This window comes from Perognathus longimembris, chromosome 23, assembly GCF_023159225.1.
Source record: "Perognathus longimembris pacificus isolate PPM17 chromosome 23, ASM2315922v1, whole genome shotgun sequence".
Lineage (NCBI taxonomy): Eukaryota > Metazoa > Chordata > Mammalia > Rodentia > Heteromyidae > Perognathus > Perognathus longimembris.
Genome location: NC_063183.1, coordinates 19,715,472 through 19,738,699, shown reverse-complemented (window position 1 = coordinate 19,738,699; position 23,228 = coordinate 19,715,472). Strand labels below are relative to the sequence as shown.

At 40.7% G+C, this 23,228-nt stretch overlaps 1 protein-coding gene across 7 annotated transcripts in view; it reads right to left on the bottom strand.

Annotated features, from left to right (window-relative positions):
- Window positions 1-23,228, bottom strand: part of Herc1 (HECT and RLD domain containing E3 ubiquitin protein ligase family member 1) — a 179,450-nt gene that overhangs the window by 52,062 nt on the left and 104,160 nt on the right. For 6 of the 7 annotated variants that reach the window (XM_048332179.1, XM_048332182.1, XM_048332185.1 and 3 more), the window contains exons 36-43: window positions 16,079-16,162; window positions 13,425-13,945; window positions 10,173-10,948; window positions 8,120-8,318; window positions 3,922-4,082; window positions 2,875-2,991; window positions 2,363-2,594; window positions 567-691 (exon numbers count right to left, since the gene is read on the bottom strand). In XM_048332179.1, the coding sequence (XP_048188136.1) occupies window positions 567-691; window positions 2,363-2,594; window positions 2,875-2,991; window positions 3,922-4,082; window positions 8,120-8,318; window positions 10,173-10,948; window positions 13,425-13,945; window positions 16,079-16,162 (2,215 nt within the window). The remainder of the gene's footprint in view (window positions 1-566; window positions 692-2,362; window positions 2,595-2,874; window positions 2,992-3,921; window positions 4,083-8,119; window positions 8,319-10,172; window positions 10,949-13,424; window positions 13,946-16,078; window positions 16,163-23,228) is intronic. The other variant, XM_048332184.1, reaches the window with a different exon arrangement.

The following is a 23,228-nucleotide window of genomic DNA, read 5'->3' as shown; positions in this document are numbered from 1 at the left end:
GAACAATGATGTTTCCAGCACCTTCTCACTGTTATGCTAAATACTGAGCATGCCCCATTACTCCTTAAATTGTAACTGATTGAAGCAGAGGGAACAGTTTCAAAATTTCTCCAAATCTTCCAGTGGCCACTATATGGCCTTCTGTACCCAGAAGGAGCATAAAAATAAATCCAGGAATTTTGATTAAGTAAAGATAATGAATGTGTAGAAAATCACATGCAAACAGTCATTCAGCTATGGTGGAGGACTTATTCTTTAGTATATATCTTCTTTTTATTATTTTTATTTTTTGGCCAGTCCTGGGGCTTGGACTCAGGGCCTGAGCACTGTCCCTGGCTTCTTTTTCCTCAAGGCTAGCACTCTGCCACTTGAGCCACAGCGCCACTTCTGGCCATTTTCTATATATGTGGTGCTGAGGAATAGAACCCAGGGCTTCATGTATATGAGGCAAGCACTCTTGCCACTAGGCCATATTCCCAGCCCTGTATATCTTCTTTAATATTGCGTTTATATTGATTTTAAGATAAAATATTTCACCAAGAGAAGGAAGTGAAGCATATAATTACCTGCTCTTGCTAGCAATGTACGAGCTGCTAAGTCAAATTTGTGCCTTCTTGTTACTGTTGAGCGACCTCTGGCTGGTGGTCCACTTCCAGAAGCTGCATTCTCTGTATGATCCAGGTTATCAGGGCTACAGATGCAAATTTGAAAGCCACACAAAATTTTAAGTGACCATGAAAAGGGGGCAGATAGACAAGCTTGGTTAGTACTAACCCCTCCCCCCCAAGTATCATTGAGAATATGGCCTATTAAGGTCATTTTTGGGGGTGGGAGAGATTTGCTGGGGATTGAACCCAGTCCTCGTGAATACTAAACGCACTATCTACTACTGAATTACATCCTCAGCCGATGATACAACTTTGAAGCCTATCTTTTGTTCCTTGTAAAGTTCGTGAGTTATGTGAAATACTGTGCCATAAATAATAATTGTATCTGCTTTTTAAATTCTGCCTACAGTGAAATAGATGCTTAATTCATGTTCATAATTTAAATGAGATCAGAACTGGGGATATGCACTGTTATAGTACTTGCTTAGCAATAAATGACATCCTGCTTCAATCCTTGGCATACCAGAAAAAAGGAACAAAAAATTCAAATAACAAATATAACCTTAGCTAAATCCAAAATGATTAAGCATTTAAAGTTCGAAATAATTCAGGATTTTTGCCCAGGGAAATATCCATTTAAAAATAAAGTATGAAACAATTCACTGAGCTTGCTAGAAAAAGCACCTAAGACACAAATATGTAACCATAGGACTCCATTATCAAACAAAAACCAAAGACCTAAAATCTTAAGAAGTAATGAAAGAGAAAAAAAATTTAGGGGAATTTTAGAATTTTATTATACCTCATTTAAAAAATCAGTGTTCTTTTTGTACTTTAAAAAAGGTCACATTATATTTGGTATTAAAATTTTTGAAGAGGGCTGGGGATATGGCCTAGTGGCAAGAGTGCCTGCCTCATATACATGAGGCCCTGGGTTCGATTCCCCAGCACCACATATACAGAAAATGGCCAGAAGTGGCGCTGTGGCTCAAGTGGCAGAGTGCTAGCCTTGAGCGGGAAGAAGCCAGGGAGGGTGCTTAGGCCCTGAGTCCAAGGCTCAGGACTGGCAAAAAAAAAAAAAAAAACAACTTTTGAAGAAGTGAAAATATAAGTTTAAAAGGTAGAAAAACCTATTTCTGGGCTGGGAATGTGGCTTAGTGGTAGAGTACTTGCCTAGCATGCATGAAACCCTGGGTTCGATTCCTCGGTACCACATATACAGAAAAGGCTTGAAGTGGCACTATGGCTCAAGTGGTAGAGTGCTAGCCTTGAGCAAAAGCAGCTCAGGGACAGTGCCTAAGCCCTGAGTTCAAGCCCCAGAACTGGCAAAAAAAAAAAAAAATAAGGAAGGAAGGAAGGAAGGATCCATTTCTATCGCACACCAGTTAAACAAATTTCTAATACTAAAACCAATATTCTATTTTTTCTAATACTATAACAAATATTCTATTTTATATCACTGCTGGGGTAAAATAATTCTATCAGCATGTTTATTTCACTTTTAAAATAAAGTTTAATTTGCAGTTTCCTTTTTGTAGCTAAATTTTACATAAAACTTACTAATTTCTAAGAAAACATGCATTGTGTCACTTTTATCTCCCAGAGAAACAGAATTATAATTATGATATACAACTTTTCATATACTTAGTTGTTACTTTATACACCATTAGAAGCATCTACAAGGGAAATCAACGGAGCTTTGTGAGGCAGCATTTATAATACATGAAACAGAAATAAAGACACTGGAATTTTACCTTTCACTAAAGCCTTCCTCCATTTCAGTAGCATCAGCTGATGGTATATCTCCTGGTGACTGCAAGTAACAGGGATCATTGGACTTCCCACCACTGCCCAGAATGGATGCACCATGCCTGGAGTCTGCTGTGCTGCCTGGCTGGGGCTCATCCTCTTCCTCATGCCCAGGGTGCTCTATCATCCACATAGCAAGAACAGTGATATTCTGAGCATCAGCCTCTCCTCGAGCACCTGTACCCAGGGAAAAGTATGACATGGAATTTAAGAGTGTGTGCTGTGCTCTGATGCCTTGTAATAGAATGGTGTTTAAAAAAAATCTTGGGGTTGGAGGTGTGGCTCACGTGGTAGGGCACCTGCCAAGGAGTGAATATGTTAGATCCTGACTTTGAGTCCCAGTCTCGGACCCCCCAAAAAAATCATACCAAGATTTATGACTTTAAAAACCATGTTGTCTTCAGCAGGATAGGAATTCTTTTTTCTATCGATACCGATAAATAAAAGTTTATCTTACCTGTTGCTTCCATGGCTTTGGCAATCTGCCGGAGAGAGAACCCCATTTCTAGCAGGGGGACTGCAATTGCTGGGGGAGGAGGAGAAGTTGAAAGTCTGCTGCTTGGGTCTGACAAGGCTGATACAAAAGAAAGAGAAATAATGCCTAAACATCACTATATACTATGAATAATATTCTCTTAGTAACCAAGTCTCCAGTTTCCTAGTCCTACCTACATTTAACACAAATGTACTCTACTAAAATATGCTCAATATGTAACTAAATGTGCTAACCATTATAGCAATATAAGGCTTTTCGTATGGAAAACCCTGTTAATAATACAATATAAATTTGCCAAAAACAATTTCATTTTGAATTTCACACTTTCACACTTTTTGTCAGCTGTGGGGCTTGAACCCAGGGCCTGGGTGTTGTCCCTGAGCTCTTTTGCTCAAGGCTAGAGCTTTGAGCCCCAGCCCTACTTCCAGTTTTCTAGTGGTAAATTAAGAGATAAGAGTCTCATGGACTTTCTAGTCTGAGCTGGCTTTGAACCATGATCCTCAGATCTCAGCCTGCTGAGTAGCTAGGATTACAGGCATGAGCCACCAGTGCCTGGCTCTATTATTTGTTCTTAATGAGAATAAAAGTAGAGCCAATTACAGAAAGCTATCTCATTATTTAGTCTAAAAATTAAATAACATTTTCCAGATAATCCAGAGGTCAGAAAAGATATCAAAGGTAAATTAGTTAGCACTTGATATGCAAATGAAAATATCCCATTTCAAAATGTGTGAGTTGAAGCAGAGAGGAAAAATTTCAGAACAAAATTACCTGTATTAGGAAAGAAAAGTCTGATATGACTGCTGAAAGGTATGATGTTATTTCTCTATCAAAGAGTCATAATTCAATCTATATTTCAAAATGTAGTGTGCATTTGATGGGTGCAGTTACTATTCAGTAAAATCAGTTGTCTTTAATGAAGGCAAAATACACTGTCCACATAATAAAACCCATGCATCTAGAATGCCCAGAGATTTGAGTGCCTTAGTGCATGGGCAGTGAACTCACCAGTTCGGTTAGTTGGTCTTGTGGTCTGGGAGTCAGGAGAAGTTAAACTTTGCCTTCTTCCTACTTCATCAGAAGGAGAGGTGGGTAACGATGATATTGGAGGGGTCTGTGCACGACGGGTAGGAAGGACAGTAGTGGTGGGATAGCTAGAGAACATTTGCCTTTAAGAAAATAATGATCATTGTAAAGAACCAATTAGGAAATAGAAATAACAATCTTCCTGTAGAATGATTATAGAGGCTAGCTAGAATAGAGGATAGTGTGAAAAAGACTTCACAGTTTAAAAAAAAATCACTACTCATAAAGTACTTCTACTCTAAAACTAATGAAAGCATCAATTTTTTTTTTTTTTTTTTTTTTTTTTGGCCAGTCCTGGGCCTTGGACTCAGGGCCTAAGCACCCTCCCTGGCTTCTTCCCGCTCAAGGCTAGCACTCTGCCACCTGAGCCACAGCGCCCCTTCTGGCCATTTTCCATATATGTGGTGCTGGGGAATAGGACCGAGAGCTTCATGTGTAGGAGGCAAGCACTCTTGCCACTAGGCCATATTCCCAGCCCGAAAGCATCAATTTTTAAACAAAATGTTAGCAACATAGCAGGAGAGTGGGGTTACAGCAATTAAGATAACAGATTAACAACCCTTGCTTTTATGGTGTTTTCCTTCTACTATAATACCAAGATGACCAAGGTATCCATATCATACTCAAGATATTAGAGAAATCTTTTTGGTTTGGGGGTTCTTTTTGTTTTGTTTTGTTTTGTTTTGTCAGTTCTAGAGTTTGCATTCAGGGCCTCATGCTTGCTAGGCATTCTACCATTGAGTAAATGCCTCAAGACCTTTCTGGCATTGGTTGTTTTCTTCTTTAGAAAAAATAAATTAATACACTTTTACTTATGGATAGTATATTTATGTTTCCAGACTACCTGAAAGCACTTGATAGATAATAATAGGAACTGATTGGTGAATTTATCAGCACATTTTTCTAAGAATAGTAACTCTTCTTTTTTAACTTGAATTATCAGAGACATTTATATTTATTTATTTGACAGTCATGGGGCTTGAATACAGGGTTTGGGCATTGTCCCTGAGCTATTCTGGTCAAGACAGGCTCTCTGTATCATTTGAGTCACAGCTCCACTTGTGGCTTTTTGGTGGTTTAATTGGAGATAAGACTCTCACAGGGACTTTTCTGCCTAGGATGGCTTTGAACCATGACCCTCAGATCTCAAACCTCCTGAGTATCTAGGATGAAAGGCTCTTGAGTCTGCCCAGGACCATGCCTCAGCTGTGATCAACCAATTGTAACTTTTCCATTATAGCTAGGAAATAGTCATGTACCACCACGTCCACCTCTCAGTTGAGAAGGGGATCTTACAAACCTTTCTGTCTAGACTGGCCTTAAACTGTAATTTTTCCATTCTCACCCTCCTAAGTATCAAGGATTACAATTTGTGAGCCATTAGGGCTCAGCTCTAAAGAAGACTTTTAAAGACAGATAATTTGCAGGTACTTTAAATATAAATTCATTAGGTAACTATGACATAATTTATCCATATGGACTCAAAGTACTAGCTTGTAGAAAAGTTAAAGGAAGAAACTTTATTTCAGTCACTCAGCACACTGAAATCAATCAGTATATGACTAGTATGCCAACTGAACAAAAGGTGAAAAATAAGGGAAAACCTGCTTTCTCATGCTGGGGCTACAGAACAAAGGCCAGATTTGTTTAAAAACAAAAACAGACACTGTCAAAACATTGTTTATCAAATAATTGTGACACAATGGCAAATACACAGGGAAAAATAGTCCTATGATTCTTCTCCTGTAAAATTATATCCCAGCTCTAATCAAAGCCCAGCCAACAGTCAAGAAATGGAGATTAAGAAGAAAGGAAGGAGGGCTGAGAATATGGCCTAGTGGCAAGACTGCTTGCCTCATATATACATGAAGCCCTAGGTTCGATTCCTCGGCACCACATATATAAAAAAGGCCAGAAGTGGCGCTGTGGCTCAAGTGGTAGAGTGCTAGCCTTGAGCAAAAAGAAGCAGGGACAGTGCTCAGGCCCTGAGTTTAAGCCCCAGGACTGGCAAAAAAAAAAAAAAAAAGAAGAAAGGAAGGAGGCTAGAAGTAAACTCCAGTAGTAAATGCTTGCTTATTAGCATGTACAAGGACCTAAACTCAATTCTCTGCATTTTTTTTAAGTGAAGAAAGAGTAAAAAGAACTGGTGGATATCTATGGGGATCAAAGAAGCATGATTTTTCCCATTCCTACTCTGGTCAGAGCTGGAATGGTGATAAGGAGCTCCTCTGTGGATGTCCTGAATTCTAAAATTACCAGAGGAGTTTAAAACCTCTTTCTGGAGCTTTTCTTAAATAGAAGCACCTCCTACAACTATTAGTTAAATGTAAGAGCTAAGAAACAGGAGATGTATGGGGACTGGCAATGGTGGCTATGAGGATCAGCACGCCTTTGAACAAAACTGAAGTCATCATTCTCAAAGACCACTGTGTGAGAATCACTAGGGAAATTTCATTAATATGCAAGCTATGGTCTTGACCAGACTCACTGAGTCAGACAACTGACAGTATCAGAGCTTTAAAAAGCCTTCCAGGCAGCTCCTGTGCACACTAAAAACTGAGAATCATTATGAGAGCCACTTTCCACTTACATTCTCTAAAATGCTGGTTGGCACAATGGGAATAAGAGTGGTCTGTCACAAACAAGGGAAGGAGGAAAGAAAGGAGTAAAAAGGCACTGTTTTGCTTTCCTTATTTCATCTCATGCCATAGTTAAGAGTTAACAGATCTCTCCCTATAGTTTTTCTCTGTAAAGTCTTCAAAAGTGTATATATGTCGAACTGAAGCAAAAAGAAATGTAAATAACTGAACATCAGAGGGAATTTATAAATCTATTAAATGGACTTGGTTGAAGAAGCATCATAGCATAAGACTTTCATTGGAGAAGCAGACATTTCATTTCTTAAAATTTCTTTTCAGTGGTATTCAGGTACTTGCATTTGCTAGGCAGATGCTCTACCGGTACTTGCATTTGCTAGGCAGATGCTCTACCACTTGAGTGATGCCCGCACAGCTCTTTTCATGGCCATTGCTGCTTTTTCAAATGGGGTATACTTGGTCCAGCCTCAGCTTTTTTATTTTTTATTTTTTGGTCAGTCCTGGGCCTTGAACTCAGGGCCTGAGCACTGTCCCTGGCTTCTTCCTGCTCAAGGCTAGCACTCTGCCACTTGAGCCACAGCGCCGCTTCTGGCCGTTTTCTGTATATGTGGTGCTGGGGAATCGAACCTAGGGCCTCGTGTATCCGAGGCAGGCACTCTTGCCACTAGGCTATATCCCCAGCCAGCAGCCTCAGCTTTGATTATCCTATTTACCCTTCCAGATCACCAACATGACAGGGGTATGTCATTAAGTCCAGCTACTTATTGAGATAGGATCTCAAAATTTAAGTCTCAGGCTAGCCTCAAATGGAAATCATTCCCTGAGCCACTGGGCTTGGCCTTGTTTGATCTTATAGTAAGAATAAAGCATAGAGAATTATACTGAAAATGGAAATAACCTGAGGAGGAAAAATTATTTTCATGAAGGTTACCTATTGCTTCTTTTCTTTTTTTCTTTCTCTTTTATTCTAGGCCCAAAATAGGGACTCAAACTCAGTAGTTGCAGCCATTTTTGTTCACTGGCTAGTGCTCTATCAACTGAACCACACCTCTAACTCCAGCTATTGCTTCTGATTCTAATATTCAAAATATAAATATAAATGAGGGTGTAAAAATATGACAAGAAATGTACTCACTACCTTATTATGTAACTGTACCCCCTCTGTACATCACCTTGTCAATAAAATTTAATTAAAAATATATAAATATTAAGCTGATCTTTGGCCAACTCACCATACACTGTACTTTCTAAGGAAAAATATTGAAGAGGTCAAGACCAGTCTGACCTGGAAAGAAAAAGTCACCCTAACAGGAGAAAGAAAGCATTTACTTGTCAGCAGCCCCGTTACTTGGACCTGGCCCACCTCTAAATGGTATGAGACCATGAGTTGCTAATCTTCTGAGGGAAATTTGCAACTTCAGAAAAAAAGATTTTACTCTAAGATCTCAGATTCCTCCTAGCTCTAGAACAGTTAGGATCCAGTTGGATACATGATTCAAAACAGAACATTGAGAGCCAGCTACCTCAGAAGACTAAGTGGCATCACTCCTGGGGACTCGGATGCAGGCACTGTTTCTGTGTCAGTGACTGGAGTAGTGGCAGTTGTGGTGTCCTCAAGGGAGCTGCTCATAAAGGAAGTCGTGCTTGAGGCTGATGGGCTAGTGGTAACTGGTGTCTGGGCCTGCTGGGCTTGGTCACTTTCTTCAGCTTGTTGATCAACATCTACAAATCAAGATAAGGTTAATAATGTATTAAGAGCACAGGACAGGTTTGTGTACATCAGCAATCCCAGCTACATGGGAGAAACATAGGCAGGGGAATCATGATCTGAGGCTGGCCCAGGCAAAAAGGAAGACCCTATCTAAAAAATGATTAAAGCAAAAAGGAGTCAAGTGGTAGAATGCCTGCCTAGCAAGCATAAGGACCTCAGTTCAAATCTCAGTACTACCAAATAAAAATTTTGTAAGAATTCATTTTTTCAAGAGACAACAACTAGCATTGAATGTTGATGGCTTAGATCTGTGATTGTTGCTGAGATTATTGACATTCAAATTTAAAGTCAGCCTGGGCAGAAAAACAGTTTATGAAACCCCTTTCTCAAGAAACAGTTTGAGGGCTAGGAATATGGCCTAGTGGCAAGAGTGCTTGCCTCCTACACATGAAGCTCTCGGTTCAATTCCCCAGCACCACATATATGGAAAACGGCCAGAAGGGGCGCTGTGGCTCAGGTGGCAGAGTGGGAAGAAGCCAGGGAGGGTGCTCAGGCCCTGAGTCCAAGGCCCAGGACTGGCCAAAAAAAAAAAAAAGAAACAGCTTGATGTGTTGGGACCTGTCTGTCATTCTAGGCAGATGGGAAGCCCAATATAGGTGGACCATACCCAGGCACAAGCCCAGGAAGGAAGTGAGACTCTTTATCAAGAATAAAAAACAAAAATCAGCACCGGAGGCAGGGGGGGGGGGTAGGGGAACTTATTAGTAAGAGAAACTGTTTAACAAGTACCAGGATTGGAGCTCAAGCCCCAATATCAACCCCCCAAAAAAAAAGTGACAATGGGAATGAAAATTTTTAACCTTAAAAGTTTCTAAATATACTTCTGGAAAAATTGACAGAAAAGATTAGTATGCGTGTGATGTATATGTGTGAGTATACACACAAAAGTGTAGCACTTTGATTTTATACCTATCCATAAATAGGCAAAGAAAGGCATACAAATACAGAAACTCCACGTTTTAAAAGGGATAATGATTCAACAGGTGAGGACAAAATGTTATAACACACACATACATATATGTGCATACACATACAGATGCACACATATATATATTTCCATATTTGATAAAAGAGCCTACAAACGAGCAAAATTAAAATAGCAGTTGCTACAAAGACAGTTAATTTTATTAGGTTTGCTAGCAAGCCACAATTGCTCCATAATCAACATGTTCTTAACATAACTACTATCATATTATATGCACCATGCACCTCTCTCTGCTTATGTACTGTCTAAGATGGGAAGGAAAGGAAGGGAAAAAGAAAGGAAGGGGAAAGGAAGGAAAAGATGCCAACAAGACTTTTGGAAGGCAAGGGAGGCTGCTTCATCACTGCTGCCTCCCCACAACCTACAAGAGTATGTAGCACAAAGTAGGCACTCAATGAACACTTTCTGAATGAATCTCATTTTATTCAGAATTTATACTATTCTCAAAAATGAAGATAAAACACACAGTATATAAGTCTGTCTTTTAAAGTACCTGAGAAAATAGAGTATTACATATTTTAAATTAGAGCAATCAACAGTTCAGTACTTTTGTGGCATGAGTTAAATTTCAGTTTTCTAAAATTTAGTGATAATTTTCAAATTCTAATGCTTAAAATAGAAAAAGCTAAAAACAGAAAATTATAGGTAGAAATGATTATTAACATACAAGTTTGTTTTTTTTCACCTAAAAGAACTGCTTAATAAAGAAAAAACCATGGGGGAAAAAAATCTCTGGCCAAAAATCTTTTTTTTTTTTTACAAATCACTTACAGAATGCATCACTTTTGACAGTTATAAATAATTTTATCAAATAACATACCTTGCTTAATTTTGCCCCCAAACTGGTCTTCCAAAAGCCCATGGACCACTAGTTTATAGATCATAGCTTGAGCTCGTTCCAGATCAGCTAGTCCCAATGCTCTCTTTATAGGTGACCGCATGACTGCCCGCTTCACCATGTGTCGCATCAAGAACTGTAGGGCTGCCCGCATCTCCACGTCTTCATGAACAACTGGAGAGCTCGCACAGTCTGAATTGTGGCCATTTTCAGCCAGAACTTTTGGTATGAGCAACAGCTCAGCATATTTACTACAGCCAAGAAGAGCACTAAGTGATTTCATAGCACCGAGGTAGAGATAGGACAGCTGGACCGCTCTGATTTCTGACTGGGCTATGTCATGGTTTTTGGACACATGTTCATGATTTTTTCTTTTTCCTTCTGTAATTTGATGCTGGGATTCCACACCTGGCAGTGTTGGATCTAAAGAAAATGAAGCTATTTCATTTTCTGATTTGGAACTTGTGGTACCCTGATTTTTTACATCATCAGATGTTAAGCTTGTTCGTACATCTAAAACAGATTCACTCTCGGGTTTCTGCTCAACGTCCCCTTTCTCCTCGGACTCATGACGGTGTTTCTTTTCATGTCGCTTGATGCTCTGTTTCCCCATGTCTTCATGAATGCCTGTTAGATACGTTAGGTCCAGCAGCACAGAAGCTGTCAGGCCACGGAATCGCGCCACGTCAAACGGCAGTGGTTCACAGGGTTCCAGGTTATACAATGGAGTATCACTAGGCGACCAAAAAGTTGGGAAGCTTTAATAAAGATCAGAATGACACAGGAAAAAGCAAGTGAGGGAAAGACAGGAGGAAGGTACAGAAAATAATGTAGACAAAACAAGATGTATCATGTATACAATCCAGAGAATAATTTACACACAGCAAGTGTCATTAAAAACAGAAAAAAATGAGTCTATTATGAGAAAATGGGGAGATGTGATGTTAAATGCAAAAGCAATGAGATGTGCATGTGCTTTCAAATAAGAATATTCAGTATTATATAAGCCAGGAGTCAGCAAACTTTCCATGAAGATACAGATAGTAATTCCTTTAGAACTTGAGGGTACACGGTCTTTGTTGCCACCACTAAATACTATCATCATCATGCAAAAGCCACCATTGACCTTTACTTACAAAAACATAAGGTAGGCCAGATGTAGACTGATGTAAGTTATTTGAAAAATTTGCAAAATAAATCTAGCTCACTGCCAGGCATGGTGGCTAAAGCTTGTAATATAGCTACTTGGGAGGTTGAGATCACAGGATCACAGTTGGAGGCCAGCCCAGACAAAAAAAGCAGTATGTAAGACTCCATGCGCACCAATGGCTAGGTTCAGCAGTGCATCTGCTAGCCCAACAATGTCTGGGCACAGTGGTGCACATCTGTCATCCCCAGTGACACAAGTAGGAAGTGGAAAGCTCAAGTAGGGAGAATGTAAAGTGAGACCCAACCTTGAAAAGAAACAATGAAAGAAGGGACAGGAAGTATAGCCTCAAGGTGCTCAAGTGGTAGAGTCTGCCTAGCAAGGGGGAGACCCTGAGTTTAGTCCCCAGGACCACCCCCCTACACACAAAAAAATCCAGTTCATGGTATAGGCAACAGCTCTTTTATAAGTTACATAAAAGGAAAGTTCATTTCGTTAAAAAATTTACTTTGTAGTCTGCAACTGATGCTTCTTATTTATAGTTTAAAGCAAAAATATTATTTCATGATATCAGGCAAGAAATTCTTGAAGTTTAAGAATATTTTAATGGCACAAATTATAAACAGTTTTAGCAAGTATATAAAGTTCTGTTATACTAACTTAAATCTTAGTTCTAGGCAGGGCTCTGGAGGCTCATACCTGTAATCCTACCTACTCAGAAGGTTGGGATCTGAGGACAGCAGTTCAAAGCCAGCCAGAGTAGGAAAGTCCACAAGAATCGTTTCCAATTAGCCACCAAAAAATCAGAAGTAGAGCTGTGGCTCAAATGGTAGAGTACCAGCCTTGAGCAAAAGAATTCAAAGACCGTACCCAGACCCTGATTTCAAGTCTCAGGACTGGCACACAAGCACACACACACAAGCATGCACCCACATGCACGCACGTGCACACATGCACACACGCGCACACACACACACAAAGTATTTCTATTTCACCTTCCTAATCTCATTTTGTCCTTGCCTTATTGTATTGTATATACACATTAACCAGGTACCATAAGTCCTTTCTAAAACAAGGCAAAGAATAAAAGAATAAGACTGTCAGCTAAGTGGAGGATGTAGTAGGTGAACAGGAGGGTAGTGTATTACCCCTGAAATTAACTATGAGGATCTACAGAATTCACTGGATTTTAAAACAGTACAACTTCCATAAAATACTACATTAGGTAATGTTTTATCATATTAATATATCACTTTTTAGGAATCACATTAGGCAATATAGAGAATCATTTATGATACCATCAAGAGGTCCATATCTTCAATTACATAGCCATTAAATTAGTGAGTTCCTTTGTGAATGGAGATTCCTGACATTTTCCCTTTTGAGTATTTTAAATCATGTCTGAATACATATTTAAATGTTGTAAGCACTCAGTTTGGGTCAAATAAATACAATTTTTATATATACCCAAAACTGCTGCCCATGGAGGGAACTGAAATATGTGCTTTTTCAAAAAGACAGAGTAAAAATACTTTAAATCACAGATAATTCAAAACTAAACTTTAGTCACTCAAAATGTGCCTACTAACAAAATGTGTCCTTCTAACACAAAATGTAATTAACGGATCAGCTAGCTGGCTTTTTACTATCCTAGTATATAATGGAAATGATATACAGGGAAAATAGAAGAGATAGGGAAGGGGTATAAGCATATGCAAGACCCACAGCCTAATCTCTAGCACCACCCCATCCCCCAACACACACATCCACACATCCACACACACACACACACACACACACACACACACACACACACACACGGGAGACAGGAAATCAAATGAAAAAGAAAAAGGGGTCTTACCATTTCTTCATAAAGCAAAACCAAACCCAATATATTTTTAAGCCATTAGTATTTCAAGGACATATTATTTTTGGAAGATACTACTTTAGTGTTACCAAGATCTGGATTGGAAAGAAACATTTTTATAACATAACTGGTAATTCATCTAAAACACATAATCTATGGGCAATAGCTCACTTTACCATTAAGTAGTTACTTGTTGCAAGCGTAATGCAATAGATCATACCTGATGGTAATTTCTGCTTCATCCCACTGGACCTTGGCAGACGTGCTGCCCTCTTTGACCACTCCCAGCAGCGTGGCATGGCGCCCAGTTTGCTTGTGCACACACCGGCCTCCAACTCTAAGACCAGCATCAACTCCTCCTATCACTGCCAGCACAGGCCACACCTCTGTGCAAAGAATCCTCAGCTGTGGTTCTGAGAGGTCCGCAAGGCCATGCCTGTTATGTTTACCTTTCTCTTCCTCTTTGTTCTCTTTCTCCTCTCTCATTTCATTTTCCTCTCGGCTCTGAACTGAGCGGCTTTTCTTTAGCTTCTGACCTGACTCTTTAATACATATCTTAATTTTATGCAGCCTTTCTATCATTTTTTTGTTAATGCAGTAAGTCCAGCGGTCTGTTCGGTGAAGGATACGGATAAGTTGAATTGTGGCCTCAGCTAATACTGCTGCTACTGGACTACAAATTGGATCTCCTGGAAGTAAGTCCCGTGGTGTGCCACGCATCTGCATATCACAAATTTTCACCTACATGAAGAAATGAGAATGGAACATGTATGGTATTAACAGATCCCTTTTATTTTAAGTCATTATAAGTTCTAGCAAATGGAATCTCATGTTGAACTTGTGTTTGCCTTCTAATACTTATATATATTATTACAATTTCCCCCCAAAAGGGAGAAAAAGTTACTAGCTGTAATTCCAGAGCCATTAGACCCACCTAGAAAATGAATATACGCCAAGATGTATGTTCCTGATTACTCAATTTAGTTAAGAAAACAAAAATACAAAACCTGATCCTGAGATACAATAGCTCTCATCATCAAAACTCTAGAATATTGAGTCCTGGGATTATCTTGTATTGTTCAAGGGATACAAAGGTAAAATTACAAATCTGCACAACAGGGTAATCTTAATTTGGATATACACTACAAATAGGATGTAGAAGTTATGAGAGGAGCAAAACTTGGGTTCAAATTTTAACTGATAATCTTGGGAAACTAATCTCGTTAAGTCTTAGCTTTTTCACATGAAAAAAAATTGGTGCCAATACTAGTATTTGTCTCCTACAGTTATTTTAAAAGTGAAACTATGTAAGCAAACTGCTTATTAGTACAGTGCCACTAAATGTTTAAAAATGTTACCTGATATTAGTAGTATTCTTAATATTAGTACTGTTTTCCTCAGGGATTCTAAAATTTATCAGAAAAGACAGAGGGAATGTGACTTAGTGGTGGAGTGCCTGCCTCAGTACCACATAAACCAAAAACGCCAGAGGTGGCACTGTGGCTTAAGTGGTAGAGTGCTAACCTTTAGCAAAAGAAGCTCAGGAACAGTGTCCAGGCCCTGAGTTCTTTTGTCCCAGGACTGGCAAAAGAAAAGAAAAAAAAAGACTTACAATAGACTAAATTGATTGTCACACAGTCTAAGGCTGGATGAATTTCTACAAATCTGAAAGATGTTTGAAGTAGGCCATTATTCTAAGTAGAATATTCTAGAGCTTATTTGGAACTACAAAAATACCATCATGTAAGGGGATTATTATCAGGGACTGGGCAGCCTCACTTCATTCCCCACTTCAGTTTTCACTGCCTTGCTGTTTGTTCTTCCATGAGGTTGAGATCTGAGGATCATGGTTCAAAACCAGCCTGGGGCAGGAAAGTCTGTAATATTATTTTTTCCAATTAATAATCAAAAAGCCAGAGGTGGAGCTGTGGCTCAAGTACAAAAAAAGTTCAGGGATAGCTCCCAGACCCAGAGTTTGGCACCAAAAGAAAAAGGAAGGAAGGGAGGAAGGGAGGCAGGGAGGGAGGGAGCAAAGGAGGGAGGGAAGGAAGAAAAGAAAAAAAGGAAAAGAAAAAGAAAAAGTAGGACTTTTTGACATCACACCAAGTTACACTACAACCTCCAGTGAAAGGATGGAATAGCGGGGAGAAAAAATTACCCATTAGCACAGGAAAGTTAAAGGACTATGTTTATGCCTGAGTTTTAGATGAAACCAAAAGCTTCCTATGAGAGGTATTCACTTAATATTGTTCTCATTAGTTTCAAATCTGTTCCAACCACAAGATCTGAGAACTCACATAGTGAAAATGAAAGTTATTTCCCCATTGTAACCTGAACTTCGAAACTAAGTATGACAAGTATGATTGTGCATCTTTTTATCCCAATAGTCTAGAGATAAAGGGCTCTCAGATTCAAGACCATCCTGAGCTACATAGTAAGTTTGAGGCCAGTCTAGGCTCCATAATAAACCCTTACTTTAAATAACTTGAATGACTTTAAAAATGACTTGGATTTCCATTATTCAGGCTAATGATATCTTACTATACTTAAGATTACTTCTAAATTATTTCTTATATGTCCACAACTTTTGCCAAAGAACCAAATTATCCATAATATAGTTCTCACAATTCTCATAATTACACAGATGCGAAAATTGACTCACTATACTCAAAGTGGTGGAGTATCAAATAACAAATAATGCCTGAATATACAGTAAGACCAATTTCTAGAAGGATGAATTATAGGGGCCAGGTACTTTTTTTTCCCCCAATGGTAGAAATATTGTATTTATAAACTCTATCTGATGCTAACAAACATTAACAAAAATAACAGATACCCTTTACACATAAATATGACAGAATAAGGTTTCATTACCTTCTCACCAGGGTTGCTACTATAGAACATGACACATGGGTACAACTCTGCAGCATCTACATCTTCAAAAGCTAGTTTCGGTTCCTAGAATGTAGCAGAGGTGAAGAAAAGAAAAGGGAACAAAGTTTTTACTTTATTTATTTATTATTTTTATTTTATTTTTTGTCAGTCATGGGGCTTAAACTCAGGCCTGGGCACTGTACTTGAGCTTTTGCATTCAAGGCTAGCACTCTATCACTTTGAGACACAGCATCACTTCTGGTTTTCTGGTGGTTAACTAAAGAGTCTCATGGACTTTTCTGCCCAAGCTGGCTTTGAACTGTGATGTGAACTGTGATGATTTGAACTGTGATGTGAACTCAGATCTCAACCTCCTGAGTAGCTAGGATTACAGTAATGAGCCACCAGTACCTGGCAAGTTTTTTTTTTTTTTTTTGTCTAGTCCTGGGCCTTGGACTCAGGGCCTGAGCACTGTCCCTGGCTTCTTTTTTGCTCAAGGCTAGCACTCTGCCACTTGAGCCACAGCGCCACTTCTGGCCATTTTCTGTATATGTGGTGCTGAGGAATTGAACCCAGGGCCTCATGTATACGAGGCAAGCACTCTTGCCACTAGGCCATATTCCCAGCCCCCCTGGCAAGTTTTTAAAATTGATAATTTTTTTTGGGGGGGGGGCCAGTCCTGGGGCTTGGACTCAGGGCCTGAGCAATGTCCCTGGCTTCTTTTTGCTCAAGGCTAGCACTCTGCCACTTGAGCCACAGTGCCACTTCTGGCCATTTTCTGTATATGTGGTGCTGGGGAATTGAAGCCAGGGCTTCATGTATGGGAGGCAAGCACTCTTGCCACTAGGCCATATTCCCCACCCTAAAGTTGATAATTTTAACCACATTAAAATTCAAAGCCCAGAGAGGAGAAAGATGGCGCCGAAGCAATAGGGAGGCACCCCGACTCGCACCAACTGAATAGCGAGCTGGGAACTCCAACACCCAACACTCCACCAAGAACCCAGCAAAACCAGCATCCAGAAGCAGTGGAGAAACGCAGGAAAACAAAAAGGAGCAAAAAAGAAGAACCGAAAACCTACACGGAGCCGGAGATTCATCGGGGCACCCTCCCCCCACCAGCCGACCCTGGCCCAAACAGGGCCAGGCTGGGAAAGGGGAACCCGGCGATCGGCAGACAGGTTGCCAGGAGCGCAGAATCCATATAGCGGGAGACCCCACGGACACAAAGCAGGGTGCGGACCAAGACACACCCGGCAGCGACGAGAAGTTCAGGTCCACACCGGATTCGGACAAGGGAACCCAGCGCGGCAGAAAGAGGGAACGGGGGGAAGCCACCACGACACTTCGCCAACCCCTGAAGGGCCAACGGCGGCGCGGGACACACACACAAAGCAGCAAAAGTGAGTCCCCCATAATCCCTTCCCCCAACGGGAGACCCAAGCCCGACAAAGAAGCTATATCTCTCTCCCTCCCCCTCCCCACTCCCGTGGGAACAAAGGACCCCCAAATCAGGCGGGAAGCTCCCATCAGGCGCTGGGAAGCCAGTCTAGCAGGGGAAGGGCGGAACAGCCCCAAGCCCCCAAAGGTTCCTGAACAGGCAGAACCGGCCCCGTCCCCTTCCCAACAGGGGCCGGGGACGGCCGGCAGGGCAAGCCCCACCCGAGGCGCCTAGACCTTGCGGACTCTTACAACTAAATTCACAGGCGCTGGTGGGCAATACCAGCCCAGCAGGGTCACCTGAGCCTGATCTCGTTCCCCCTCCTCGCAGCGGAGGCGAGGTCTGAGGGGGCCAAGCCACACCCGGACAGTCGATCCCACTGGGCCCCACACATACTGCCTCCCCCCCCAACGGACTCGCGGGAGGGCGCAAGCACAACCCAACAACCCAGGGCTCGCTCTGGGAGGCAGACCCCACTAAAGTGCCTGTTGTAGGGGACTCACAGTGCACAGGAGGGCGGGGCCCCGGCGAAAGCGCCCGCTCTGGTAGGCGTGCCCTGCACTGGTGGGCGGGGCCACAGCGACAGCACCTGCTGCCGTTGACACGCCTACACAGAAGGGAGGGAAGATCTACACAGACCTCCAGATGCGCAAATCACAAAGAAACATAACTCAGTTCATCAAAGGACAAGCCAACTCGCCAGCTCCAAAAAGCAGCACGACTGAAGAGGAGATGGAGAATAAAAAAGCAAATGAGGACATGTTAACAGGAATGATCGAAACCGTCAGAAATGAAATCAGAAAACAATTCCAGGAGTTTAGAGCGGAAATCTGGAAGGACACCCAGGAAGCCAAGAAAGAAATGGAAGCAAAACTGGATACAATGCAAGCCTCGTTTAAAGAAATGGAAGCAAAAATGGATACAATGCAAGCCGCCTTTAAAGAAAATCTCCACACCCTGAGAATTGAAATGCATGAAAAAATAGATTTAAAATACAACTCTTTAAAGGAAGAAATTTCCACGATCAGAGCTGATATGACAACCATGAATAGCTCTCTGACATCCATAAACTCCGCAATTGAAACCATAACACAAAGAGTGGACCATATGGAATCCAGAATCTCTCGCCTGGACGATGAAGCAGCTGACAACAACCAGAAAATGACCACACTCCAAGAAAAGGTGAAGCTTCAGGGAAGATTAATCCAGGAACTAATGGACAAAGACAAGAGATATAATCTGCGCATAATTGGAATAGAAGAAGGAGCCGAATATCAGAGCAGAGGGCTTAATCATGTTCTCAATAAAGTTATTGCAGAAAACTTCCCCAATCTCACAGGGGACCCCATCCAGGTAACCGAAGCCTATAGGACACCTGGCAGGCCAGACCCCAGGAAAACCACCCCAAGGCACATAATATTCAAGACTACAGACCTCAAGATTAAAGAGCAAATTCTGAATTCAGCCAAAGCGAAGAAGGAAACTTTTTTCAATGGGAAGAGGATTCGAATAACATCCGACTTATCCACACAAACTTACCAAGCTCGAAGTGAGTGGAAGAACACCATCCAAGTACTTCAGAATAACAATTTACAACCTCGGATCAAATATCCAGCGAAACTGGAGTTCACATTCGAACGGAGAACCAGATCTTTCCACACCAAAGAGGAGCTAAAGGAGTATGTGAATAAAAAACCAGCCCTACAGCGAATATTAAGAGGGGAAGCCCACCCAACAGAGATCGTAAAAGACACACAGACAGAATCAGAAAGAAACTTCAATAGCCAAAGTCCAGCAGAAAGACCAGCTCACTAAAGACAAGAAAAAAAAAAAAAAACAGGAAAAAACAGCCCAACAAGAAAATGGAAGGAGAAAAAAACACCCTTATCCTTGATCTCTTTAAATATAAATGGCTTAAACTCCCCGATCAAGAGGAGCAGACTGGCAGAATGGATCCGCAAACAAAAAGTTGACATCTGCTGTCTACAAGAGACCCACCTTACAGCAAGGGACAAAAACAGGCTTCGAATGAAAGGATGGAGCAAGATCTACCAAGCAAATGCACCCACTAAAACGGCAGGTGTAGCCATTCTGATCTCAGACAAGCTGGATTTCTCTTTAAAATCCACTCAAAAAGACAAAGAAGGACACTACATATTAATACAAGGAAAAATCCAGAATCAAGACATCACGGTGATAAATGTATACTCACCGAACAAAAGAGGCCCGACATATGTCAAGCAAATTCTCACAGAATTACAGAGCAAGATAGATGCAAACACAATCATAGTGGGTGACTTTAATACTCCTCTCTCTCCAAGAGACAGATCCAACACCCAGAGGATTAGTAAGGGAGCTGAGGACCTAATTAACACCATTTCCCAAATGGATCTAACAGACCTATATAGAACCTTCCACCCTACAGAGACCCAATACACCTTCTTTTCAGCAGCCCATGGATCATATTCCAAAATAGACCACGTCATAGCCCACACAAAGAACCTCAGCAAATACAAAAGTATTGACATCATCCCATGTATTATATCTGATCACAGTGGATTAAAGGTAACCCTCAACAACAAAGGATACCACAGAGCCTATACACACTCTTGGAGGCTAAACCCCACGCTGCTATCCAACACTTGGGCCACAGATCAAATTAAAGATGAAATCAACGAATTCATAAGCCACAATGACAAAGAAAACACATCACAAAGAAACCTATGGGACACAGCTAAGGCAGTACTGAGGGGCAAGATCATTGCACTCAGTACCCACATTAAAAGAATGGAAGCAGAGCAGGTGAATACCCTCATGATGAAACTAAAACAACTGGAGAAACAAGAAATGACAGAATCTAAAACGACTAGGAGGGGAGAGATTACAAAGGTTAAAGAAGAGATAAATCTGATTGAAAATAGAAAGACCATTCAACAAATAAATAAGACTAAAAGCTGGTTCTTTGAGAAAATAAACAAAATTGACAGACCCCTTGCAAGACTCACAAAAAAAAGAAGAGAAGAGACTCATATTCGTAAAATCAGGGACTCCACAGGAAAAATTACAACAAGTACACACGATATCCAAACAATCATAAGGAGCTATTTCCAAAACCTCTACTCAACAAAAAACAATAATTTTACAGAAATGGATCAATTCTTAGAGAAGTACAAACTGCCCAAACTGAACCAAGAAGAAATAAATCAACTAAATAAACCAATAACTTACGGTGAGATACAGGAGGTAATCAAGAACCTCCCTACTAAGAAAAGCCCAGACCCAGATGGATTCACCAATGAATTCTACAAAACCTTTAGTGAGGAGCTAATTCCAATACTCCTCAAACTCTTCCACGAAATAGAAACGGAGGGAGAAATCCCGAACTCATTCTACGAAGCTAATATCATACTCATCCCCAAACCAGGCAAAGATCCAACAAAAAAAGAGAACTACAGACCAATATCACTAATGGACACAGATGCAAAGCTCCTCAATAAAATATTAGCTAACAGGATCCAGAAAGTGATCAAGAATATCATACATCATGACCAAGTAGGCTTCATCCCTCAGTCACAAGGATGGTTCAACATCCGTAAATCAATCAATGTAATTCACCACATAAACAGAACTAAAATCAAGAATCACATTGTTATCTCAGTCGATGCCCAAAAAGCCTTCGACAAAATACAACATCCATACCTATTAAAAGCTTTGGAGAGAACAGGAATAGATGGAACATTCCTCAAAACAATAAAAGCCATATACAACAGACCAACTGCTAATATCATATTAAATGGAGAGAAACTTAAATCATTCCCCCTAAATACAGGAACAAGACAAGGATGCCCACTCTCCCCACTTCTGTTCAACATAGTACTGGAATCCCTAGCCATAGCAATAAGGCAAGAGGAGGACATCAAAGGGATCCACATCGGCAAGGAAGAAATCAAGTTATCCCTATTCGCAGACGACATGATCTTATATCTCAAGGACCCAAAAAACTCAGTACCCAAACTCCTACATCTAATAAACCAATTTGGCAAAGTAGCAGGATACAAAATCAATCCACAAAAGTCAGCAGCTTTTCTGTACACCAGCAATAGACAAACAGAAAAGGAAATTATGGAAACAATTCCATTTACAGTAGCCAAAAAAAGAATAAAGTACCTAGGGATCAACTTAACCAAGGACGTGACGGACCTATTCAATGAAAACTACAAAAATCTAATAAGGGAAATCAAAGAAGACACAAGGAGATGGAAAGACCTCCCATGCTCATGGGTAGGCAGAATCAATATAGTGAAAATGGCCATATTGCCCAAATTGTTATACAAATTCAATGCAATACCTATCAAAATCCCAGCCACATTCTTCACTGAAATAGAGAAACCAATCCATAAATTCATATGGAACAGCAAAAAACCTAGAATAGCCAAAGCAATTCTAGGCAAAAAACATAGTGCAGGAGGTATCACCATACCAGACTTCAAGCTCTACTACAAGGCCATCATAACAAAAACAGCATGGTATTGGTATAAAAACAGATCGGAAGACCAGTGGATTAGAATTGAAGACCCAGAAATAAAACCGCACTCTTACAGCCAACTGATATTCGACAAAGGAGCTAAAGACATACAATGGAATAAACATAGCCTCTTCAACTACTGGTGCTGGGAGAACTGGGCAGCCATATGCAGAAAACTCAAAGTAGACCCAAGCCTATCACCATGCACCAAGATCAACTCAAAATGGATCAAGGACCTCAACATCAGACCTGAATCCTTGAAACTACTGAAGGACAGAGTAGGAAAGACACTAGAACTTATAGGCACAGGAAGGAACTTCCTGAATAGAGTCCCAGGGGCACAACAAATAGGGGAAAGACTCAACAAATGGGACTACTACAAATTAAAAAGTTTCTGCACAGCTAAGGTCATAGCCACCAAAATAGAAAGACAGCCAACGATATGGGAAAGGATATTTACCAGCACAGCAACAGACAAAGGCCTGATATCTGTCATCTACAGAGAACTCAAAAAACTAAGCCCCTCCAAGCCCAATAAACCTATTAGGAAATGGGCAAAAGAGCTAAAGAGAGACTTCACAAGAGAAGATATAAAAATGGCAAAGAAACACATGAGGAAATGCTCAACATCCCTGCTAGTAAAGGAAATGCAAATAAAAACAACCCTGAGATACCACCTCACCCCAGTTAGAATGGCCTATACTCTGAACTCAGGAAACAACAAATGCTGGAGGGGCTGTGGGGAAAGAGGAACCCTTCTCCATTGTTGGTGGGAGTGCAAATTAGTACAACCACTTTGGAGAACAGTATGGAGGTTTCTCAAAAAGCTCAATATAGACCTACCCTATGACCCAGCCATACCACTCCTAGGCATCTATCCTAAACAGCAAAACCCAAGATATCAAAAGGACATTTGTACTTCCATGTTTATCGCAGCACAATTCACAATAGCCAAAATTTGGAAACAACCCAGATGCCCCTCCACAGATGAATGGATCCAAAAAATATGGTACTTATACACAATGGAATACTACATAGCGATTAGGAATGGTGAAATATTGTTATTCGCAGGGAAATGGTCAGAACTCGAACAAATAATGTTGAGTGAGACAAGCCTAGAACACAGAAAACAAAGGGGCATGATCTCCCTGATATATGACTGTTAACAAAGGGAGATGGAGAGA